Genomic DNA, 23,261 nt, shown 5'->3' with positions numbered 1-23,261 from the left:
CATCATTTTCCTCCAGCACAACTTTGGATTTTTCCATCTTCTTGTTTTAAAATCTGCCATTGTATTATTCTCAATACTCTTTGTTTAGATGGATCCTCCGTCTTCCCCAAAGTATATTGAGGTTCTCCCATCTCCATGCCTTGTTTTTCAGAATTAGTAGCATGCTCTGTAATCCATGAGATACTGGGGTGGCCCATATCAGCTTTTATAGCTAATAAAAGCTGAAAGTCATGCTCTAGCAGTGCTGTTGATGTGATCCAGCTGCTGTTGGGCACTCAGTCTACTGCACCAGGCTGGAGTTACTGCAGGGCAGAGCACAAAAATTGGGCATCACATCAGCTCCATAGTACTGGTGGTTTCAGTCTACAAAGGCTAATATAGACATGGCCATCCATTTATCACCTATTCAAGGATATATTTCTAATAAGATCATGCATCTGCTGTTAAATTTTTCAAATAAAGCAGTCCCCATAATCTAAAATTACTGGCCCATTTAACAGGGGTCTGTATTTAGTCCCATCTATAACACCTGAATGGTAGCCAGTGAACCTCGTGCTCCAGCCCTACTTGTTTCTTTTCCATTTTCATGCTGATGGTATAGCCTAATCCTGTGTTTTGTTTTTTTGTTTGTTTGTTTGTTTGTTTGTTGGAAGTCTCACTCCTGTTTCTCCATTTGGTTTCTTTGTTATTTTTTATTGTTGTTGTTTCTAATGATTTTGCTGTTCCAGGGCAGATTAAATGGCAGTGACACACAGTATGGCTGTCTGGCATCATCCATATCCAGGTAGAAGCACCCACCTTGTTTTATGTCACCTTTTCTTTAGAAAACACCACTAGAGGCAGTTGCGCTCTCATTTGATCTTTGCCCATTTAGAAGATGCACAAATAAATAATAATTAATGGACTATTTGGGGGAAGTGTGATCTGAGGAATGCAGACACACGACAGCGTTTGTTGGAAGCATCAGAAGGGGAATCACCCTGTTATCCAGGTACCCGTGTCAGAAGGTGGGAAATCAGCGTGCTCTGAAACTTCATTGCACTTTGATTCTTTTCATATCTGTCTCTTCCTATAAGATACTGCCTTTCAGAAAAGTGCAGGGAGAAGGGAAAAGAGAAGCTCTTAAATTCCCAGGACTTTCTTTTGGGGGAGAAATCCCACAGGGAAAGGAAGGAACTATTCTAATCATCTTCGCAGCATTTAATGCCAAAAAAATGCAGTAAAATAGGTGCTTCCACTGAGAGTTGGCAGCATATTCTTTCCGTAACAAGACCTGTTTTTGGTTTCTTTGTAGTACAGTCTGTTTCAGACTGTACCGAGTTGACTGGAGAGAGTGAAATCTGTTTTTGACAGATGTTTCCCGTGATCTGGCACGCGTAAACACTTCTGCAAAATGACAGGCAGCTTGTTTACATAGGAAATCTATTAAAAAAAAAAAAAAGAAAACAAAAACAACAACAAAAAAAAACACAACACACAAACACAGAGCAACATTCGGATCAGTCATTCTGATCAAGGCAGTGTCAATTATTAGGCTATAAAGGGAACTGATGACTCAACTTAGGCACAGCACTGCAGCGGTCTCCGATTTTCGGTTTCATAACAGATTCTTTTCAGGAATGATTTTCATTCATACCTGATCTTCAGGCATGTTTCTGGAAGCGTGTGTCATTCTGCGATCGCAATCCCGGGGACCAGCGTCAACGTGTGCCGAGTGCTCGTGCGGAGTGGGGGACGCGTCCCCGTGCCCCGCTGGGATGTCGGGCGCCCGCTGGGAGAGGGCTTCCCCGAGCGATCGCGGCGTGTGCCCGGACCGTAGCCACACGCCACCAGGTTGTCACTCACCATGTTACGTTCGTAGATCCGCGCGCATCAGTAGAATTGAAAAGAACTTTGATTCAGAAAGCAAAATATTTTGATCAGATCCCGTGCTTAGTAATTCCAGCAAGCGCACTTGTTAAAGCGGGTGACTCAGAAATTGAAATGCAAAGCGTTTCTCTGAACGGTGGCCGGAAATTAGCTCTGAAAACTGAAACAAAGCACAGACCGCAGTTTTATCTATTTACTTATTAATTTTAGATATGCGAAAATCCCTTTGTCTTTGGGAGACATTTTGATTCCTTTCTTGTAGTGTCTGCCAGCGGGTTCCTTAGGCTGTATGATCAACCATGTCAGGACTGCCTGACATGTCTAATTTTTGGTTTAAAACAATGAGTTCCCCGTGAACGGTTTCATTGCCTGTAGTGCTGTCTGATTCTGTCACGGCATTCAATAGAAGTTGGTAGGAGTATTAGGTAGGACAGGATGTTGGAATATTTGAGGCCATGTATTATTGAGGAAGAAATCCACACTAGTGGAATTGGATGGAGCAACTCAGCTTCTTATTGCCTAATGCATAAGTTATATATAAAGAATTCGGGCATATCTCCCCTCTCCAACATGAATAAAGCAAAATGTTTCCATCAGTCAAATGCTGCCCTGTCTTCTGCACAGCTGGTTGCATTTTGGTGCTGGATACTCACCCTGTTAGCATGGAAAGGCTGCAGTGCTGCCAGCCCCTCAGTTTTCCAGGACATATCCCTCTGTACCTCTCCACAGACAGTGCGGAGGGGTCACTGTCAGCATTTTGGTGTTAATAGAGGTTGCCTTGCTGGAAAAAAAAAAAAAAAAAAAAAAAAAAAAAAAAAAAAAAAATTAAAAATCAGTGTATTGGGTTATGGATATCCCAAGAGCATGAGAGTGTGAAGAAGGGAGAGCTGTGGTTATACCGTAGGAAGGATGGAGCCTATATCTGCATTCTGGTTCTCATTCTGCACCTCAAATGCTGCTGCTTTCTTCTCTGCCAGCATCTGGGCACCTACTGCTCGTCCTTGAGAGTGAGTCTGGATGCTCTGGACGCACTGCGTGGCCTTAGATAACGTAGGGACTGTTTCCCTGGCTGCTGTTACATGTTCTGAGGCTCTCAAATGAAAATCACAGCGGAGGAGGACAAAGTGGTATATGTGTTTAAGGGACTTGCAATTCCCATGGCAAGGCTGGGGAAGCAGTGTTCATTTCTAAGAGAAGACAGTCTGGGTGATTTTTCTTAATTACTGTTTACCTAAATAAATAAATAATGCATATTCATGGCTTCAGCTAAAGTAACTTGTGTTGAATTGTTTACCTCTCCAGAGGATAATTATTAGGGTGGGGCGGGGGGTGTAGCAATTAATAATAAAACATTTAGACAAGATTACAGAATGTTCTGATTAGAATAGTAAACATTATGCTAGAAATAAAAGCAAATACATGCAACTGTCTTGAATTGAGGAAAAAAAAAAACACACCACACTGTTAACCAAAGAAACCTGCTGAGCAGCAGCAGTTCAATTGAAGGGGCTGTTGTCTTGGAGCTATTCTACATCACAAGGAGGTTGTTTCAATGTAAAGTTAGATTCATTGGGAGATTTTCCCTCAATTCCCATCTGGAAAAAAAATGACACGAATACTGGCATTCACACAGATTTGTGTGGCAGCTGTAATACCCATCAGCAGTGCTTTGAGTGCGCTGCGCGTTGATCCTTAAACCCAGTGACAGAGAGTGTTTCAGCTGTTTATATCAGTAGTAAACAAAACCTTTGTTTGTGTTGTGAGCCTCCCCCTTCCCCCTTTGTACAGTTCTTTGAATGAAATTCTTTGCTCAGCTGAGAGTTTTAAATTTGGACCCATCTTTTCATGGCTTTTGGCTATGGTTCCTTATCTAAATAATCAGCTCAAAGAGAGCCAGTGATATGTTGAAAGAAAACCGTGGCAGCTGCATACCATTAGGCTGAGGGATTAAAAGAAGAAAAAAAAAAAAAGATAATTGTAGTTTAACACAGTAAATACAGACCGGTCTGCTGGTTTAACATACGGTAGCAAGAGAACCAAGCCTTGTACAGGAGAGCTGTTCATCAGTCCCATGCAGATGAAGCTTGTGGGGATGGTGGAGCTGGTCTGCCCCATAGCTCTACTGGTCTCCAGCTCTTTTGAACCAGTAAAGAAGCGTGACCAAGCAGCGTGCTGTATCTGCAAAGGGCTTGGTGGAAGAAATGAGTGAAGAAGATAGGCAGGAAAATCTGATCATGATGCAGAAGGGGTGGGTTGTCCCTGCTCTGCTGTGTCTCTCACAGCCAGTCTTAGAGGAGCAAGTCGCTGTCCTCTCCATTCCCTTCTCTAATGTGGGCCCCACAGGGATGTCTCTTGGGGATGGATGCTCCCAGACCTCCTCTAGACCAAGCTGGTTCCTTCAGAGGTAGTGTCAGGAGTGCCTGGGGTGCTCACAGGCAAGTGGCTGCTGGCACATCTTCTCATCTAGAAACCAAAAAGAGGCTCCTCTTCAACTGGAAGTAGGGTCTGACTGTGAGAAGCGGCAGAGTTTTCCCTCGTGTCTGCCATTAGTGGAAGTGCCTGGCTACACTCTGAAGCAGAACAAGATATCGAGGAACGAAAGCTGGTGGAGGGGCGTGACGGGCTGCCTCATCCCCACCAGAGGTGGCACGAAGGCCCTGGTGACTTCAGTCCTTGTGAGGCCCCTCCACGCCTTCTTCTGGCTCACGAATTTCCTCAGGCATGCCTGATTTTTCTGCTGCAGTGGGTTGACCTTTACCCTGACCAAATTCCCTGCTCTGCAGTGCCCATGACTGTGCCCATCCCAGAGACCAGGATGTTAATGGTGGGATGAGGTCCTCTGTCTACGTCCTCTTAATCCACATCCCGCATGGCAGAGGGGCCAGCGTTGCAAGTGCAGGTCATTTTCCCTGTAGAAAACCCATTTCTGTGTCCCCCACAAAACAATTTTTGTGGAGCAGAAATACCCACCTTCACTGAACCTTGTTTTTTTTAACATGGCTGGGAGTTTTGGGCGTGTGTCTCCTGGCAAAGCCAGCAGCAGCCTAAACCTCATGCGGTGCTTTGGGCACTGAGGAGGTGTCACGCCGCTGGTGCTACGTGTGCCATGTGCGTGGCACAGTAAACCTGATATCAACTTGCAACCAATTATCTGGGTATAAAAATTCCCCTGCTCATCGTTTTGCCGTTAGAGACTCGCTGGTAAGATTTATGACTCTGGCGAACATGAAATACCATTTCCTTTTTCTCAGCATTACTGTGCGTGGCCTTGCTGGCTTTTCTTGTTAAACAGACTTGAGTTCACATGAGAGGGAATGTATTTTTGAACCTCTTTCCCATATGATTCTGCCTTTCTCCTTTCTGTTTGTAACGGCAAGTGAAAATAACCCACAAAACATTTTAATTCCTCTCGACTTTCCCCTGCTTGATGTGAACATGAAGATGGGGAAGCTAAGAGGCAGGCTCTTGACATGAGGCACCACATTGTCCTGTGCTTCATCTAACGTCTTCCACAGGCTCATGGAGACTTGCCTTCATCAGCACAGGGGTATGTGAAGTGCTTGTGGCCCACTCAGCATGCTCCAGTCCCTTTTGCTTATGGTTGCCTCTACAGGAGAGAGAAAAGCAGTATTTGCCCTCTGCTTGGTGGGGTTGGTGACCAGAAAGGGAGTCTTTTGGCTTTTTGTAGCACCTGTCTGCTCACATGAAGTGGTCACTGCTGGAGCTTGAAAACTGGGCACCTTCTACCTGACGGTTCGATGTGCAGTTGTTTTGTTCAGCATTTCCATGAGCTAAAATATAATCCCTTCACTCCATATGAGACTGTGGGGGACCACATGTACATCTTGGAGAAAGGCTCTCCTTATTTCTCCTGACCTCACATTAAGTATATCTGTCTTCATTTCACTCCCTAATGGGTTCAGACCACTGCCTGAACTTTCTGAGTTGACATACGCTCCTCCGCCTTCACCTGAAAATCAGTTTGCCTGAAGTTGTGAGATGGTGTTTTTTTTTCCTGAGTACAAAGAGGAAAGGAAGCAATGTTGAGCTGCTGCCATGTTTCCCAGTCACAGTCAGACATGGTTATTTTTGTATTAGAGCTCAGAGGAAAACCGGTGGAGATGCCAGATAAACCTTCCCAAAAAAAACATTTGTGTTAATACTTAAATATTGTTCATCTTTCACAGCGTTTACTTATCTGTTTCCCACATGGTGAACCTTATGGGGAGTTTTTGTGGTTGACTGTGGCCCGTTCTTTCATTCTGCATGTTAACTGTTTTCTCAATTTGCATTTTTAAAAAGAAATTAGCAGTAAAAGTCTGACTGTGAAAATTGTTCAGAGCACGGAGCAGGAGCATCCTTTCAGCAGGGCAGGCATAAATTCTTGTGGTTCACGTGCTTTGGGGCATAAATTCAGTGAACTGCGTCATTTACTGCTGCCACAGGAAGCATCCTTACCCGAGAGACTCAGCACTGGCACATCCAGTATCATTTTCAGAGATTCCAGCCTCCGTGACAGCAATTTTATCCTCACTGCTGAACTCTCCCATTTTATCATCCAGTTTGTGTGTTTGTTAACCAAAATCTTTAAGGAGAAATATGCCAGATACCTGCATTTTCATCAGATTTGATCAAAAGCTGACTTTTATTATGTGTTGGTTTACTTCATGTTTGTTTGGTTTTTTAGTACTTTGCTGTGTGAGGCATAAATAATCAGCTTGTGCCATTTGGTAACATGTTTATTGTTTGTGGGAGGCCTCACAGAATATATTAACCTCCTTTTACATCTAGCTGGGTCATACTCCCCAGGTGACATGTTTTCAATCGTGGCTTTATTTTAAGTCAAGTATATTCCAGTGATGAAGTCAGACAGATTTTACATAAAAAGGCTTAAAAGTTCGTGCTTTGCCACCCGTGAACCGCTGTCTCCCACCTCTCCTAGCGCAGCCTGGCTGATGTGTCACAGAGATAACAGCAACCAGAAGACAGGAGGGGGTGGAAAATTTCCCCCCCACACACAGCCCCCAGGCCCTCTGAGGGTTTTCCATTTAAGCCCAGTTGGTGCTGCTAAGTGCAGCTGGGGAAAACCAGCCTGCAGAGTGTGGAAGGATTCCTTACCGTGGGGGATATCAGAAGCTGCCTTCACCTTCATCCAGTCAGCAGTTGTCATGCTGCATCTTCTGACGAGTTCGGTCGTGGTTTCTTGCCAGCCTGACTTCTGCAGTTTTGCTGTTGTCTGAACAAACAACTCGATCCTGTCTCCACTGACTGGTGACACAGGCAGCCCAGGTATGGGGACGGCACGCTCGGTGGGTGCCTGCCCGCTCCCACCACTTCGGTCCACGTTGTGCATGTGAAGCGATGGATGAGCATGCTGCTTCTCTCTGGAAGAACCATCTGGGCTGTCAGGAGGAAATCAAATGCACTGATAGGTGAAGCAGGTTGTGCGTCTTCCCTGACATAGGTATTAAGATCATCGTGGGTTTAATTTACAGATTACAGGGGAGATCCTGCGCTCGATGTCAGGAGGACTGCGAGTGCCTTCTTGGCCTCAGGCAATCCTTCAAGCAGTTGCAAACTACAAACGTTACAATGAAGCTGTCTCAACCAGAAAGAAATATCCTTCAGCTTCACTTGAAAACACACAAAATGTGAAGAAAGCATGTTTGCTAATCTCTCGTAGCATTATGTGTAACAGACCAGGCTCCTTGCTTGATGTTACTGGAACTGATTTCCACACGCTTTTGTGCAGCAAACATTGCGCCCCATCAAGTGCGGCATAACTTTAGAAAACACGGGTTCTGTTTACACATTTGTGCTTTCTTCTTCCTGTTCTCTGGTGTGCAGCCTTCCTTAAATACTTTTTTCTCCTGCCTGTAAGAAGCACACCAGCACATCTTGTCACGTGGGTTCACTTCGCTTAGCCCTAATTTTATCCTGCGTTCGTGTGTGTGCTAACCCAGCTGTGTGTTTGGTGCTCCCCTCCCTCGTTGTCTGCCCAACTTCGCTGGCTTTCATGAGAGTGATTGCACTATTTTCTGGGTTTGAAAAAACTTTCCTGCTAACCAGAGTAATAACCCAGGTACATTCATCTCATTCTTCTCAAATCATCTTTCTTGGTTTGCTTATTGCAAACCAAAGAACTTATCAGTTTTCTTCCTCCTAAGCATCAAAGCTCTTGTTATTTTACGTTAACAACAACCTCTCTTTGAAACACACCCCCTGTATAAGACAAATCCAGGCTGGACAGTGTTTTCTTGCAGTAAAGAGTCCTTCAGCCTCCTGCATCCTTCTGCCAGCCGTGGTTGTCTGGTGCACCTTGCTTTATGTTTGCATTCTTCGGTGCTAACTTGAGTCCTCAGGCCCTCAAAAAAGAAAGGGGGAAAAAAGGTAACATGGTTCAAAAATATGCAAGAGGTTGTTATAAAAAAAAAAAAAAAAAAAAAAGAAAAGAAAAAAAAAACACGTCTGGTTTGAGTGTAGAGTGCACCTTTGTCCCTGCGCAGCATCTAGCTCTTCCTGTGCTGCGTGCCTGGCCAGCCAGCAACTGAAAATGCTGAAACCTTCCTTCGTTGGATGTACTGCTGGCTCTTCATTCCATATAAGCTCGGTTTTCATGTATTCTTTTTATGTTTTTAGTAATTGGCTTGTTTCAGAAAGGAAATGCTTTTATGAAATGGAAAGCATGAAGCAGCCTTCATGTCGAGCGTAGGCAGGGGCTTAGGTTTCATTCTACCCTAAGCTGACCCCTCGGCCGAGAGATTCCTGCTTTCATGTTTTAGATCATGTGTAAAACCTGATGCTGTCTGGATCATCCTGTGCAGGGCAAGGATATCTGGGGAGCATGGGGAGAGATATGGAGCGAGACATTTGCAGAAGGGAATGAAATGTTTGGGATGCAGCCTCATGCTTTCTTACAGCAGTGGACATCAATCACACCTTCTCAGAAAAGCGTGGCACTGAGTCTTCCTCCTCCCCTCCTTTTATTTTGTTTCCCTCTTCCCCACTTCTGTTTATTCTCCTGCTCTTCTGATACGCCACAGCAAGTGCAATTTTAGCTCAGAAAATAACTTGTCCTTGAAAAAGCAGACACTTGCCTGGTTTTATTCCTTTGGCTATTGAGTAAACAGCAGTTATTTTTGTTCTAGGAGTGATTTATGACTGAACAGATTTGCAGTTTATATTTTTAGTTTTATAGGCAATTTAGATAATGTATATTTGTGACAGTAAATATTTTGTCCTCTTACAGTCTGTCAATGAATGTTATGCCCAGTTATATATAAACGGAAGAGATGCAAGCGTTGTTTTCGTAGAGTAGCCTTATGATTCTTTTCAAGTGCCCTTACAGGTGATGCTTAAATGTAGCACAATTTTGAGCATCTGCTGTAAATCACCTAGAGGGGTGCCATCCAGAAGAAATAACCTGCTTTTCCTAAGAGATCCAGTCCTCCACAAGGCTTGGAGTAGAATGCTGTCACATCAGCATTCAGAAAGTATTGAAGTTTTTTTATCAAGAGCTGTACACTTATAAAAACCAAACCCTTTCATTTTGCACTTCGTGTTGTTTTTTGATTTGATTATGGGGTCAGTAAACATTTCTCAAGAAACCAGAAGTCTTTACTGAAAAGTTCATTTTGCAAATTGCAGAAAAAATGGTAGTAGTTTAACAAAAAGGCTAAGCCGTATTTTTATTTTTCTCCTCACCTCCTCCCCCTTTTATCTAGCCAGAGTAGGTGGTAATTCTGCAGATACAGCCCTTAGGGTGATCTTGGGAAGATGCATACATGCCACTGATTGTTCTGCTACTGTCCCCTTCTGTTCAAAAGCAAATTGTCTTCCTTTTCACTCCCAGTCAGCACCTTCAGTCAAATAAATACTATTCGAGCATTCCAGCATTTTTTTCCAAGAAAGCAGCAAAGCGTTGGGCACCGTCGCTGGTGCAACTTCAGCTTGAAAATCCCTGTAACTTAAAACCAATTACTTCTCCTTCCACAAGTATTTCCTTCCCAGCCTCCTCCCTGACCACTTCAGAGCATGACCGCTTCCTTGGTAAACAAGGGAAGCCTTTTCTGGGGCGTTTGGGATCGGGCGGTGCGTGGGATTTGGGCTGGGTGCCGATGCTGAGGCTCGGGCGCTGGGTGCTTGCACCTCTTCCAGCCCCAGCGCTGCTCCCTGCGGCCCTCCCCAAACATGAGGGCCTCCTCCCCGGGGTCTGAGCCCTTGTGCATCGGCAGCAGCACGCTGAATTGCCTGCAGGAACGTGAACCTTGTTCTCCCTCTCCGGTTGTTTTGATGCTGCCTTGCAGTAGCGTTCCCACAGGGTGGCTGGAGGAACACGGCACGCGTTGAATTAACCTGGGGGTGCCAAACTGCACCGGTGGCGTTTCTTTTCTGAAGATACCCACTATAAAGTAGAAACCAAGAGACATTCATGATGTTAATGACTTAAATTCCTTGATGAAACCAAAGCTTTGACAAAAGTCAGTATTAATCTGAAGTCTGTTAGATCATCTTGCTCATTTTGTTGGACCTCCATCCTGGTGTGATGTGCAGAGCTTTCGTAGTTCGTGTGCACAAGCATGCGCATGCCTACGGTAAGACCTGCTAGACTAATCTCAGAAGTATCTATTTTATAATTCTCGGGGGGCTCATTTGGCTTGGTGCTACACCAACGCAAGAAAAACATAGTCTTTGATATAAGGCATCTGCAGTCTAAAGGTAAGATGTACGTTATTGGCGTAATGTAATTGTCATCTTTGACATAGAGACCTTCTATGTTAAAAAAAATGCTCCCACACTAACTGTGTTTAGAACTGGAAGGAAAAAAACAGAGGAGTTTTGTGAGGAGTCAATGCTTGAATTTTTTAATGGGTGCCTTTATTTTATTTTAGGTTGATACCGACTGAGTTTCCAGAACATTGCCCTGCAAAGCTTTGGAGGGCCACTTCTTAATGGATTGCTGTAGCCTCTTAATTTCTCCATTGATCCTGTTCCCTGCATCGTGAGAACATTTTAGCCAGCGCCGAACCTAGAAAAGTTACATGTAAGTCATGACTCAAATTCCTTGCTATTTAAAGAAGAAGAAAAAGAGTTTTGGGAGGCAAGGTGGAGGCAGTAAACATCATACTTCAGAAAAATACTGTAAAAGCTGTAATTCAACAGCAAACATTAGCTGGCGAATAAATTGTTATTGAAGTAGTTTCTTGCTTTTTTAACTTAAATGGTGATTGTCATTTTGAAGGCTTTTCTAAGTGTTCTGCTGCCATAGTAAGCCTTAGCAAAAAGTACTCAAAATAGCTTCTCTTCACCCCATCCCCCTAATTACGTGTAGGTTTTCTCCACAACTGGATACGTTTGTGTGCATTTACTTTGCTGCGTTGGGCTGAAGGCACACGTGCTCCGTGTGAGTTTGGATGCCATCAGCGGGACTGTAGGCATCCCTGTATTTTTCCCATCATAAAAACCGTATCATCCTCTTTGCTGGGGTTTCCAGAATGGTTCCTTCGGGGGAGCCTTGGCTCTGTGCTGCTTCTCCTTTCAGACTGCTGCCCTGAAAGGCTCTGTACGCATCAGTAGTGTCTGCACTGCCAACTCCAGCTCCTTGCAGAGAGCTGCTTGTGTGGGGCACAGAGCTGGCTGCCCCGCCAAAAGCCAGGGCTGACACACAGCAGCAACAGACATGAAAAATGCTGCCCTCACGGGGTGGTCATCCTGCCCAGGAGTGTTGTTCGGGAACCTGCAGGTTTGTTAGCAATTGTTGGTGAAATCCCACTGCCTGCCTGCATGCTCGTCACTCAGGAGGGGCAGGGCATGGACATGGCGTGTTTGTACCTGCTTCTGAATGCAGACAGAAAATGTGACTGATGCAGGAAGAACTGTGCTTGGCTGCACAGGCTGTGGTGGGGTGGAGGAAGCTGTGCACAGATTTACTAGGGACAAAAGGGGGCTGAAGACCCCTTCCAACCTGCCCTGTGTGGGTATTTCCTGGTGTGTGTTGTGTACGTGGATGTTTCCTCCCAGGATGAGGAGCGGCTGTGGTGCCATGCACACATTTACCCTCAGCGTGGTCAAATCTTCCTCTGAGGCTGCATGTAGTGTCCTTCTGGGAAGGGGTCAGTGGGCTGCTCTAGAGGGGAGCAATTGGCTTCACCCTTTTTTAAGCAGTCCTGGAGAGGGATCCATGGGATGGAAGGAGCCTCTGGAGCATTGCGAGGATGGCATGGATGTGGTGGGCTGTGCAATCCAGAGGATGGGACACCCCAGAGCCACCGAGCTGGGAAAAAGGCTTAAGTACAACTTCAATTTTATATATTTATATATAAATAAAAAGCAAATCCCATTGTGGCTGGGAGGTTTTTGTTTTCTGGCTGGTGGCATAGAGCAGCTTGGCAAAACATCATCTGAACCAGAGATGATTCAGAATTGTGGTTCGCAGTGTTGTGCTGGCTAGCAGTTGCCAGCATCAGTTGTGCCGTAATCCAGGACTCTAAACAGAAGAGAAAACATGGGAGGGAAGAGAAATCGGACACAAAACCCATCGCCCAGCTTCAGAGCCAGGGCTGCTCAGCTCACACCACACTGCCTTTCAGCAGCAGCGATGCTCCTTAATCTCGATGCATCTGAATCCTGCGTCGCCCGAGCTCTGCGCTCCCACCTGCCCGGGCAGAGGTGACAGCCGGCAGCTGGTCGGGTAACGCCACCAGAAAAACCACAGGGGAATCTGGGGAATGAGCGGTCACGCTGGTGCGAGGCGCAGGACTCACCCCAGCCTCTATAAGGACATCTGCTGTCCAGTGACCGCGCAGATCTTAAATCTTGTCACGCTGCCTGTGGGGTCTGGATGTTTCCGAGCCACAGCTACCGAGCGGCAAAAGGACAGAAGTGGGAATTTCTTTAAAAACACTGGAAGATGGGGGAGGATACGGGGGATTGCAACTGGAAGTAAAAGAAGGAATGTTTTCTTCTTTTCATTTTTCTCCTGAAATAAGCACTGACATGCTGGTCAGCAAGGCTGGCATCCTGCCCTTGTTTTTTCACCGCAGTAATAAATTCATGCTCTGCAGCTTAATGACTAATCGGGGCAGGAGAGTGAAGTCAACCACTCATTCTGGCCAGTTTTGCTTGAGTGCTTGCTGACACCATTCTTAATCTTAGGAACTAATTTGTAATATTGCTTCTCAAAAAAAGTTGTATTTTAGAAGCAAAGAATTTATGTTAGAAGTCTACCTCATGTGAGGTACTTTGTTTGCTTTCTTGACACTACAAGCAGCACTCAAAACTAAAACGAAATTCTATTGCAAAAGGAGTGCTGGATTTTTTAATGCTTATGGGAAGTTGATTTTTAAAGAGAAGAGACAACATTTTCTGGTGTTATCAGCAGAAATAACAATGAAACTCTAGGCAGAGGAGAAAGGGAATTTGCTGTCAAAGAGACCTTAGAAGGTGTTCTGTTGATTTTGTTTGCTGGAAAAGGGGGAGTCTTGCCATTTCATTATGGGCTTGTCAATAAATGGTGCAGCTATTAGACAAACCCCCAGTAGCACGCATTGTCTGACTGTGTGAGAATTTTGGATCGCACTTGAAACATGTTTCTAGTGCCTGTCTTAAGGGAAGGAAACTTAAAAATATGAGTTGTAGCAGCTAGGCAGGCAGAAACAACCCTTTGTTCATTAGCCCTACTTAGCAGCATTGTCATGGGACTTGGAAGCCTTATTCACAATTTCGCAGGCTTTTCTCATGGTTTCTGAAAAGCCTGTAATGAGGCATCTTGCAAATACACTAATAAAAACCCTTTCAGAGGAACTAACCAAAAAAATGGCATCCTTCTTAGCAGATGTGAAGAAGCAGACAGAAACTGGATGGACATAAATGGAGAAAAACACCCGTTCCCTGTCCACAGCCAAAGCAAGCTGGTAGAAGTGCATAGGAAGTTTTGTCCTGCTGTTTCTCGTGCCGTGAATAATCAGAAATCTCTGTTTCCAAGAGTAAAGCCATGGCCGAGGACCAAATAAAGTTGAAAAGCAGAAGGATTTAGAAGCTGTCATAAGCTTTGTGCCTTCCTTATTTATTTTTACTGTGTCTGTGCTCGAGATACACCAAACCTTTGGAACATGCCACGTGCTCTGACTCCTGGAGGTGCAGGTGTCACCTCGTAGGTCATCGGCTGGGGTTGCAGTGGTTCCACGAGCAGACCTGTGCTGGGGGAGCTGGGCACAGGGCAAGCCATCAGGTGCTCCCTTGGTTTCTCAGTGTTATTCACAAGCCTTCCATCTGGCTTTTTGATAACAAATGCTGCTTGTAGCAATTACCTTGTTACAGCAATTCCAACAGAAAAAAAAACCACTGAATTTTCCCTTGTTAATTAGCCCTGTTGGAGAGAGCTTGACCTAGCTGTAACAGTCATATTGTTCTTGCTTTTCCCAGGGTGCGGTGTATTTAGTAAGCACGTACACCTTTCCCCTCTTCCATTGATTATTCCATTTTTATAATGCTAGTAGGATTCTGTTTGATGTGATCTCTGTAAAAATAATATCTCTTGATGTTTTAATTTAAAGCAGAAGTCTTCTCCCTTGTTCTGACAGAGCAGATTGCTAAACGCCGTTACAGTACATGTGCGAAGATAAGAAAAAAAAACACATTTCTCTTGGTCCCCTGGGAGTTAATCACGGCGAGGTTAGACCGTGCGCATAATGAGGGAGTGCAGGATTTAAGAAGAAGCTGTGCTCTTGGCTGAGACACGGCTCCTGGGTCGTGGACGTGAACTATCGCCAGCGGCACCGCACGTGCAGGGCCCTGCTCGGATGGTCGGGCACTCACGGTGCCTTCCTGCAGATGTGCAGAGCTGCTCACAGTGATTTCAACGCTACCCTCGCACTTCTCGCTTTGTTTTACCCAGCTTTCTTTTCCTTTACAAGCAGCAAAAATAACATACCAATCAATGGCATTCTGAGCGTAATAAATTGTCCTAATTGGGACTACTTACGCCGTGCTGAGAATTCAGTGAGGGCCTTTAAGTGCTTTGTTCAAAAAAAAATCACAAACCCTAAACTCAAACTCAGAAAAACTCTACGTGAAATTCACATTTGCTAGGTATGAGCTCTTCAGAATATTTCAATTTTTTAAAAAAAGATTTCTTGAAATTTGTCCTGCGACCATCTGTAGGCAGATGTAAATAATGTGAAGTTTGAAGATGCAGATTTTGGTGTCATCCGCCTACCACCAGGGACTGGGAAAAAATGTTATCTTTTTTTAAATCCGCGCTAAAAGGTCAGGTAACTTTATTGAATTAAAAAGGAAATCAAATTTCTGAAGATGATGTCACATACTTGTGAAAGCCTACTCACCAAACAGTCGTAACTCTGGTTACCAAATCCCACCCAGCTGTTCCCAGGCAGAATGCCTGTGGCCAAGGACAGAGGTTTTCTTATCTTACTGAGCAGTCATCACCGGCCTTTGGTGTGAGATGTGGTCATATCGGCCACAAAATGTCATTTTTAAAATAAAGGTCCCCTCTCCGCTGGTGTTTGTGTTTTTGTGTGGTAGCACGGAGCTTGGGCTTTCATGGTCACTTTGGGAGTGCCTATATCTGACTTGGAGCATAATGGAGATGGGGATGAGAGACACTCACTCAGTGCTGAACCTGGACACTGCTGGTGTTTCCACACCACATCCAAGATTATTTTGGAAATGGGGCCTTTGTCCTGGCAGGGGCTGCCACACGTCCACGGGTTCATCTGTACGGATGGGCAACTCCTCTTTGTGCTGAGCTCTGCTGCCAATGTCTTGAGGGTTTTCCTGTTGGTATGTGTCACTGTCACATCAGGGTGCTTTCTGTGCCACACTGGTGGCAGCAGTGATGTTACTACATGGGCATTGTGATTTTTATAGTCTGTTTTCTTGTTGGGGATTGGAATCTGCCTGTGGGTTTTCTGAGGGCTGGCTATGAAGTCCAAGGGTTGACACCAGTCAGCAAGCAATGCCATTTTTATGGCGGAGAAGGAGCTTTCTTACCTGTTTGATGGTGCTGGCATGGCAGATGGTGGGTGGTGGGCTGTGCCTGCCAGCCCTGAGGCAGGGCTGGGTGCTGCCAGCACCGTCACTGGTGCAGGCACGGGGCACATCCCACCACAGGGGCCTCCACAGCCTCCCCAGCAACACCCTTGGTCTCTGTGCTCACAGCCAACAAAAAGCGTTTCCACAGAAGCACACAGAGTAGTGTGGGTTGGAAGGGACCTCAGAGATACCTAATTCCAACTCCCCTGCCATGGGCAGGGACACCTCCCCCCAGCCCAGCTTGCCCAAAGCCCCATCCAGCCTGGCCTTGAGCACCTCCAGGGATGGGGCATCCACAGCTTCTCTGGGTAACCTGTGCCAGGGCCTCACCGCCCTCAATGAAGAATTTCTTCCTAATATCTAATCTATATCTACCCTCTTTTAGCTTAAAACCATCATCCCTTGTCCTATCCTGACACCCCCTGACAAAGAGTCCCTCCCCAGCTTTCCTGTAGGCCCCCATTAGGTACTGGAGGGCCCCTATGAGGTCTCCCCAGAACCTTCTCTTCTCCTGGCTGAAAAACCCCAACTCCCTCAGCTTCTCTTCATAGGAGAGGTGCTCCAGCCCTCTGGACATACTTGTAGCCCTCCTCTGGACTCGCTCCAACAGCCCATATCCTTCTTGTGCTGGGGGCTCCAGAGCTGAACGCAGTGCTCCAGGGGGGGTCACACGAATGCAGAGGAGAGGGGGAGAATTGCCTCCCTCGCCCTGCTGACCACCTGCTTTTGATTCAGCCCAAGGTACAGTTGGCTTTCTGGGCTGCAGGTGCACACTGACGGCTCATGTTCAGTTTTTCATCCTCCAACACCCCCAGGTCCTTTTCTGTGAGCCTGCTCTCCATCCATTCATCACTCACCCAGTGCTGCCATCCAGGAGAAAACTTCTTCTCAACTAATTAATCTGATTAATTAACCAGATTCTCCCGCTGCCTGCCTTTGAGAATGTGTAAAGCTGGTGACTGCTGCCATCACTGCGGCTGTCCTTTGGTGCAGCCAGATGCTCCTTGGCACTGCCAGCATCACTGGACCTGAGGCAGCCTGGACGTCCCACCTGGCCGACCAGAGGCTGCTTTTGATAAGCATTTGCTGCTAATATATCAGTTAATTTTCTATATATATAAAAAATATATCTCCATATGCCATCAGAAGATGAATTATTTTGGTGCTTGTCCCCGTTTGGCCCTCGATCACTTGCTGGTTGGTGGCTCCGGAGGTGGATGCGCCGTGTGGGCGTGCGGTGCCCTCCGCCTGTTGACTCGGCGTTGCGGCGCCGTGGGGCTGGCTTTGTGCCGCCGCAGGTGACAGGCTGCGTGTGCGTGTACATTTGTGTGTACGTCTGTAGGTTTGTGTGTGTGTGTGTCAGCCCGAGGCACTGAGTCACAGCCCGCTGGCCCGGCACTTCCTCCTGCCGCAGGGGACACGACCCGCGGCCCCGGGGGCGGGCGGCAGCACCCTGCCTGCTCTCCTGCCTCCCCCAGGACACCTCACCTGCCGCCGCCGAGCTTTTTTAATATAAAACACTGCGAGAGGGTGACGGTGAGCTCAACTTTCTCTCTAACCCAAACCGGTGAAAAGTAAAATCCATCTCACCGCATCAGTTTTGTTTTCACTGCTGTTTAAATCTCTCCTTTCCCTCTGGCAGAGCTCTGCACAGTCATTACGCGCCCGGCTTGGGGGTGGTGTGGTTGTTAGCTCAGTGGTGTATGACCCATTTATTTTCATAATACTTAGATACCTGCGCTTCTACGGCACCCATCTCGCGTTCCTGCACCCCGCGTCGTCGCCAGAAAGGCATTCACCTGATTTCGGCAGCGCCGCGGAAAGTGCCGGGTGCCCAGAGCCGCCGGCTGCCTGCGTGGCTCGGTGCCGGCCGCTGGAGGATGGTGGGCTGGAAGACATCCCTAGCTGGCCATCGGTGAGCAGGTGAAGGGCAGGTGAAGGTGCGTTTCCCTGCAGCTGACACGTTGCCTTAAAATACGAGGTTAAACGCGTATTGCGAGCTCATGGGACGGGTTTCCTGTTGTCATTTGCAAAGAGCTCCGAAGCGCGAGTGTGGCAGCGTGGCTTTCCCGGCCACATCGCCATGCATTTCCAGGGGCAGCGAGGTAATTAATGACAGCAGACTGTCAGCTCGCCCCATCTCCAGACGTGGCCTCACCAATACTCGTATTTAGTCTGGTCTTAAGACAGACCTTTTCTCTTTATTTCTTTATTACTCAGCTAATTGGGTTGGCTTTCTGCAGGTTTTCAGACGATAATTAGGTTCATACTTGTGTCGCCTTGCGGAGCCGGGTAAATGGAAGGAGTCAGGCATAGGAGAGGAGGGTAAACCAGCATTGTAGTGGATACAGGAGTTTCATGGATAAAATTAAAAAGTAATATGCAAAGCAACTTGAAGTAAAGTGGATTTAAACATAATGAAATCATCCTTGACAGCAATTTGTTTGAAGTTCTTCTACTATTATGAGTGTAAAGGGATTTTTTTTTTAATTGCCGGTTTCTGGGTAGAGTATTGAGCATAATTTCTCACAGGTAAGCAAAGCATTAACTCCTTGTGCATCATTAATTTGGGGCTGGGGTGTGGGGAGAAACTGAGAGTTCGAGAGAGGCATCTTCTCTATTTCCTCATTTGAAAATTGATTAGTGGTTAGCTAACTTCGAGAGGAACTCCATCGGATCACTGAGAGAAAGCAATTAATTACAAGCATGAAAATCCCATAGGATCCCTGACGTAGGAGATAAACGCTGTGTGTGAATATCTGCCGGTGATGGTTAACAGAATATCGTGACACTCTACATACAAATTGGAAAAAAAGTAACAGCAATTAGCTAGTTTGCATCCCTTGTTCAGATGAGCCGTGAGTTCTGGGTTTTTTGCTTTTATATACTTTTGCTGTAGGTGTTGGAAGTGTGGGTGGCCAAGAAGAAGCAGTGGTTACAATAAGATTTTCCATTTATTGCCCTTTGTGTACAACTAAAAATAAGATTCAAATGCTTCAGAACTTGTAGAGCAAGCATAATCGTTCTGTTAGCTCTGATGACTGGCTTGCATGCAGCTTCATCTCTGTCTGGTGAGTCCTGTGCTTGAATACTTGTAAATGTGTCTGTTGGAATGAGAGAGGGAGTTTATTTGCAGTGTTGTCTAGCTGTGTTAATTCATCAGCTTCTTGTTTTTTTATTTAAAAAAAAAAAAAAAGAAAGAGGAGTTGGGCTTAGTGCATAAGTAAGAGGTGGTGATGAAAGAATTTTGGAAGCGGAATTGTGCTGTGATCTGGAAAAAACAGCTTTAGAGAGGACTGAAAGATCTTTAAAATCAGCCCTCCAACACTTCTCTGGCGTAACTTGAACTGCTGATCCAGAACTTCATCTTCTGGGAAAAAAATAGAAAATAAAAAGGAAATCTGTACAAATCTGCTGAGCAGCAAGAAACAAATTCTCAGTGTTAGCTTTTGACACGTAAAATCCTTTTGGTTTGGTTTTAGGGTGATGGTACTGAAATCTGCTGTCTCGGTGGCTTTTCCAGGTAGTTGCACCGGTTAGGAATTCGCTAAATTAGTTGAAATATATTGAGCTACTAAATCTGTTATGACCACATTAATTGATATGTCAGCTTGTGGCCAAGAGAAACATTAAAGAGAGACGTTGTCAGCATCTGCAGGGAAATTCATAACTTGGCGGTGTAAGGTTGGGTGCTGTCCCTGCCTCACTCGTTAAGCAGTTGTGGCATTTCCAGAGAATGAGTGTGCCTGTGCATCTCGGGCTTCTCGGTTTGATGTAATTCGTGTAATGGACGAGTAGAGAGAGCATCTACTCAAGAGCTACGGAACCGAAGGTAACGGAGGGAGGCTCAAAACTCGTTTTCAGTTGTGTGTCAGCCCGAGCATCGCAGCTTTCGTGGCGCTTCATGACGGTTCCAGGTTTTTCGGGCTTCACGGCGTGGCAGAAGTGTTCCTGTTTGACTTGAGAACTGGGCTAAATAAGACAATAGGTTTTCGCTCTGAGTAACGCCGCCTTGCACAGAGGATGTGGTGCGCTGGAGGCACTTAGAGGCACACGCGCTTGTTCCATGGAATATTGATGCTGTCGCTGGTGAGTCTTTTATTATGCAATACGAAATCCCTCTGAATTACCTTAACGCGAGCCTCCCCCCTCTCCTGAGCAGAGAAGGAGAGCGCCGCGCGTGTGGCGCGGCTGCTGCCTGCTCTGAAATGCGCCTTGCTCCTCTCGCGGCGGCGCGCGCCCGCCCGCCGGACCGGCTCCTGCCTTGATGCCAAGCACAAAAGGCACAAGAGCTCACGCGGTAATCAAGGTTTTAAATATTTAATTCGGGGGGGAGAGGGGGGAGTGGGGAAAAACTTGAGAAATAATGAGTTTCCGTGGTGGTGCTTTCTGCAGGGAATCACGTTACATCTGGTACCGTTATCTGCACATCTCAATCCCGTAGGTGACCAGCTGACGCCGAGCGGCGTAAGCGTTTGTTGTCATTTTTTCTGTGGAATTTTCCCTTTTTGACACAGATGTAGGGGTGGTTCCTTCCCCCCCCCCTACACACACATACACACACAGACAGACGCTGCTGCGATGAGCTCAGCTGTGATCGCTTGCGAAGATAAGGCCAGGAGAGTGTGTGTCATGCGGCCACGGCGCTCGTGCTCCGCTCCTTCGCCGCTTCGGCACTTTCCAGCGGGATGAGGCAGGCAGGGCTCGCCTCGGGGAGGCAGGGGGGGGATCGCCACGAGGCCTATTTTTAGCGGTGGCACCCGGGACGCCTCGTGCAACCATCAGCAGGCGCCGCGGGGCTGGTAATTTTTTCCCTTGTATGGCGCTGAGATGTTTTAAGGTGTTTACCTTTCTGCGAAGGAGACGGAGCGCGCCCTTTCTGACCGCGTCGCGTCCAACCCAGCTGCATGTTCGTGTTCTCCCTGTGGGCACGGGGTAGGGTTGGTGGCTGGTGGAGATCTCCAGCCAGGGAGCTCTCGCAACCTGTTGGCTCGCACAGCAGAGTGTCCTCCTCCTACCTCGGGAACCCCCGAGCTTGTTTTGCTCTTAACTTTCCCACAGCAGCCAGCCTGCCCTCAGCCTCCCCTGCCGCCGTCGCAAGCCCTTTGTAGGGCTGTGGCACGGCGTGCCCCGCTCTCCCAGCGCACAAAGGCTGCCTCGAAGCAGCCGCCCCGGCTCTGCTTCACCCCACGACATGCGGGCACGGGCAACCGTCTGGGTTACAAGACAGAAAAAAAAAAAAAAACACACTGGCGAGGGAGATTTACCATAATGGCGCTTTTTAAGAGCATCTCTGCTCCACCGGTTTCACTTTTAATGCGCTCGGTTGAAGGAATGCCGGGGAGGTTGCTGCTAATGGATGGATCCTCCGGAAAAAGTGGGATTTTCAAAAAAAAAAAAAAAAAAAAAAGATTGACATTTGGAGAGAGGAATACAAATCTAATGAGAGCGCTTCAGCAGAGGTTTGTAATTAGGAATGAATGGAGTAAATTTGTGCACGCAGTCTGCGAAAGGGCACAATGGAAGGTGAAATTGCACGCTCCGCACTGAATGAGGGATGAAAGCCAATGTGTCAGTGTCATGGCATGACAGTGTAGAGTATAAATGATACTGTCACTGAGTGCTGCAGAAGGTACCGAGGGAATTCCACTCCAGTAAATTACATTACTTAGACAGACCTGAAGGCATTGTGTCTGAATGATTGGAGGGAAAAAAGGTTGTCAGCACAAAGCAGGAGATATTGCAGAACAACTGGCTGCAGGGTTGGAAGGCAGTGTTTTTCTGATGTTTACCATGCAAAGCTCTTCAGCTGCTTTTTAAATTTTGTGGTTGAATTACAAATGTATTGATGAAGCAATAGTATTTGTCTAGCTGTTGTTCAGAGCAGATGCCAGCCTGCAGCAAGGAGTCAGCACACGCGGCTCCTGCTGTTGGGGCAGGAATTGGGACTCTTCCAGACCTGGGAAAAAGCTAGTCATGTATTCCTAGCTCAGGCAGTGATCTCCCTGCATTTCTTCATTTGGCAGAGGACTTGCTTTCTGAGCTGCAGTTTGGTTATGAGGTAACTTTGGCACGGGTTTGTGGAGGGAGGAAGGTTGTTCCCATCATCACCAGCAGTGCCAGGGGCTCTGCAGCTCTAGCTGGATTGTGGTGGGCAGCAACAGCTCAGGGGATGCAAGCTTTATGGTCTCATTTAGAGGCACTCGGACAGCACGGCAAGGTCAGTGATGCCAACAGCTAGGAACACGTCATGGTGACAGCAGCAATCCAGAGACCTCATCCATGTCGGCCTGCACGCCCATGCGCTGGTGGTCATACACGTGTGTTCCTCACTCTGTTTTGTTCGTCACGCACCCTTTCCCACGTGAAACCCACCGTGAACACCACCTTGCTTCCCCCAGATGTTGGGTGGAATTGTTATTGCTCACTTTTTTATTTTGCAGTGACCTCGCAAGGGCAGTAGCCCGGAGATCGGGCTTACCTGCTCCTTATGCTGCTGACCTTACAGGCAAACATTACCTAAAAGTTCCTGTCATTTTGTAGTTTTATCATGGATGAGACAGTGCAGCTCCCATGGTCTCTAAAAATGCCACTTCTTTTGGGGACTCTATGATAAAACAGCTTCTATCTAAAGAGGCTGCATTTCATTCCTGCAGCACAAAATAATCCCTGCCTGCCTCGGGGCTTCTTGTAAAGTGCAGCAGACTTTGTACTGCTTGAAAGCTTCCTTTTCCACTTAGCTATTCATGAAAACTACCACTGAATGTGCATGATTATGGAGCATGCTTCCTTTCTCCTCTCCAAAACTCTTAGGAGCAGAGAGCTTCTGATTCACAGCAAACCCTGCAGATGGCAGGATGAAGGACAAGCAGTCCAGCTCAACTTGCAGGCAACAGTGTAGGCTTTTTCACCTGTAAATATTGTTTCAAGTTGTGTTGACCAAGAAATATGGTCAAACTGAAGTGTACCTCCCCTGGGAAGGCTGCAGTTCACACAGGAACCTTGGGAAAAGGTAATAGGTGTTCAAGTTTAATTGTGTCATTTCTTTGAGTGGTACAGAAATGGCTGTAGAGTAGTTTATAACTGGTCAACTGGTCCAAATGAGAATTCATGATTGGAAAAAAAAAAAAAAAAAAAAAAAAAAAAAAAAAAAAAACTGAGATTCCACAATTTGTCTGTTCTGGCATTATTTAACCATTTGTTACAATAACAGCCTAAGGAGCAAGTCCACCATCTGTATTCCCGTAGCCTGCCTTAGCATCCATGGAAGTGGCCCATCTTCCTCAGGGCATGGGATTCAGTCTTTGCAGCCTATATCTAGAAACCATGGCATCGAATGT

General features: G+C 46.5%; 1 protein-coding gene across 3 annotated transcripts in view; it reads left to right on the top strand.

The window, feature by feature from the left end:
• The window catches only part of BACH2 (BTB domain and CNC homolog 2), a 188,823-nt gene that overhangs the window by 92,879 nt on the left and 72,683 nt on the right, over positions 1-23,261 (top strand). For 2 of the 3 annotated variants that reach the window (XM_082756344.1, XM_082756343.1), the window contains exon 4: positions 10,761-10,912. Coding sequence is in view for 1 of the 3 variants with exons in the window: in XM_082756342.1 (XP_082612468.1) it covers positions 19,999-20,010 (12 nt within the window). In the remaining 2 variants the exon portion in view is untranslated. Of the gene's footprint in view, positions 1-10,760; positions 10,913-19,870; positions 20,011-23,261 lie in introns of those variants that run through there. The other variant, XM_082756342.1, reaches the window with a different exon arrangement.

This window comes from Aythya marila (assembly GCF_965140915.1).
Source record: "Aythya marila genome assembly, chromosome: 3".
Lineage (NCBI taxonomy): Eukaryota > Metazoa > Chordata > Aves > Anseriformes > Anatidae > Aythya > Aythya marila.
Note: the sequence above shows the minus strand (reverse complement) of the source record. Positions and strands in the feature narration are given on the sequence as shown.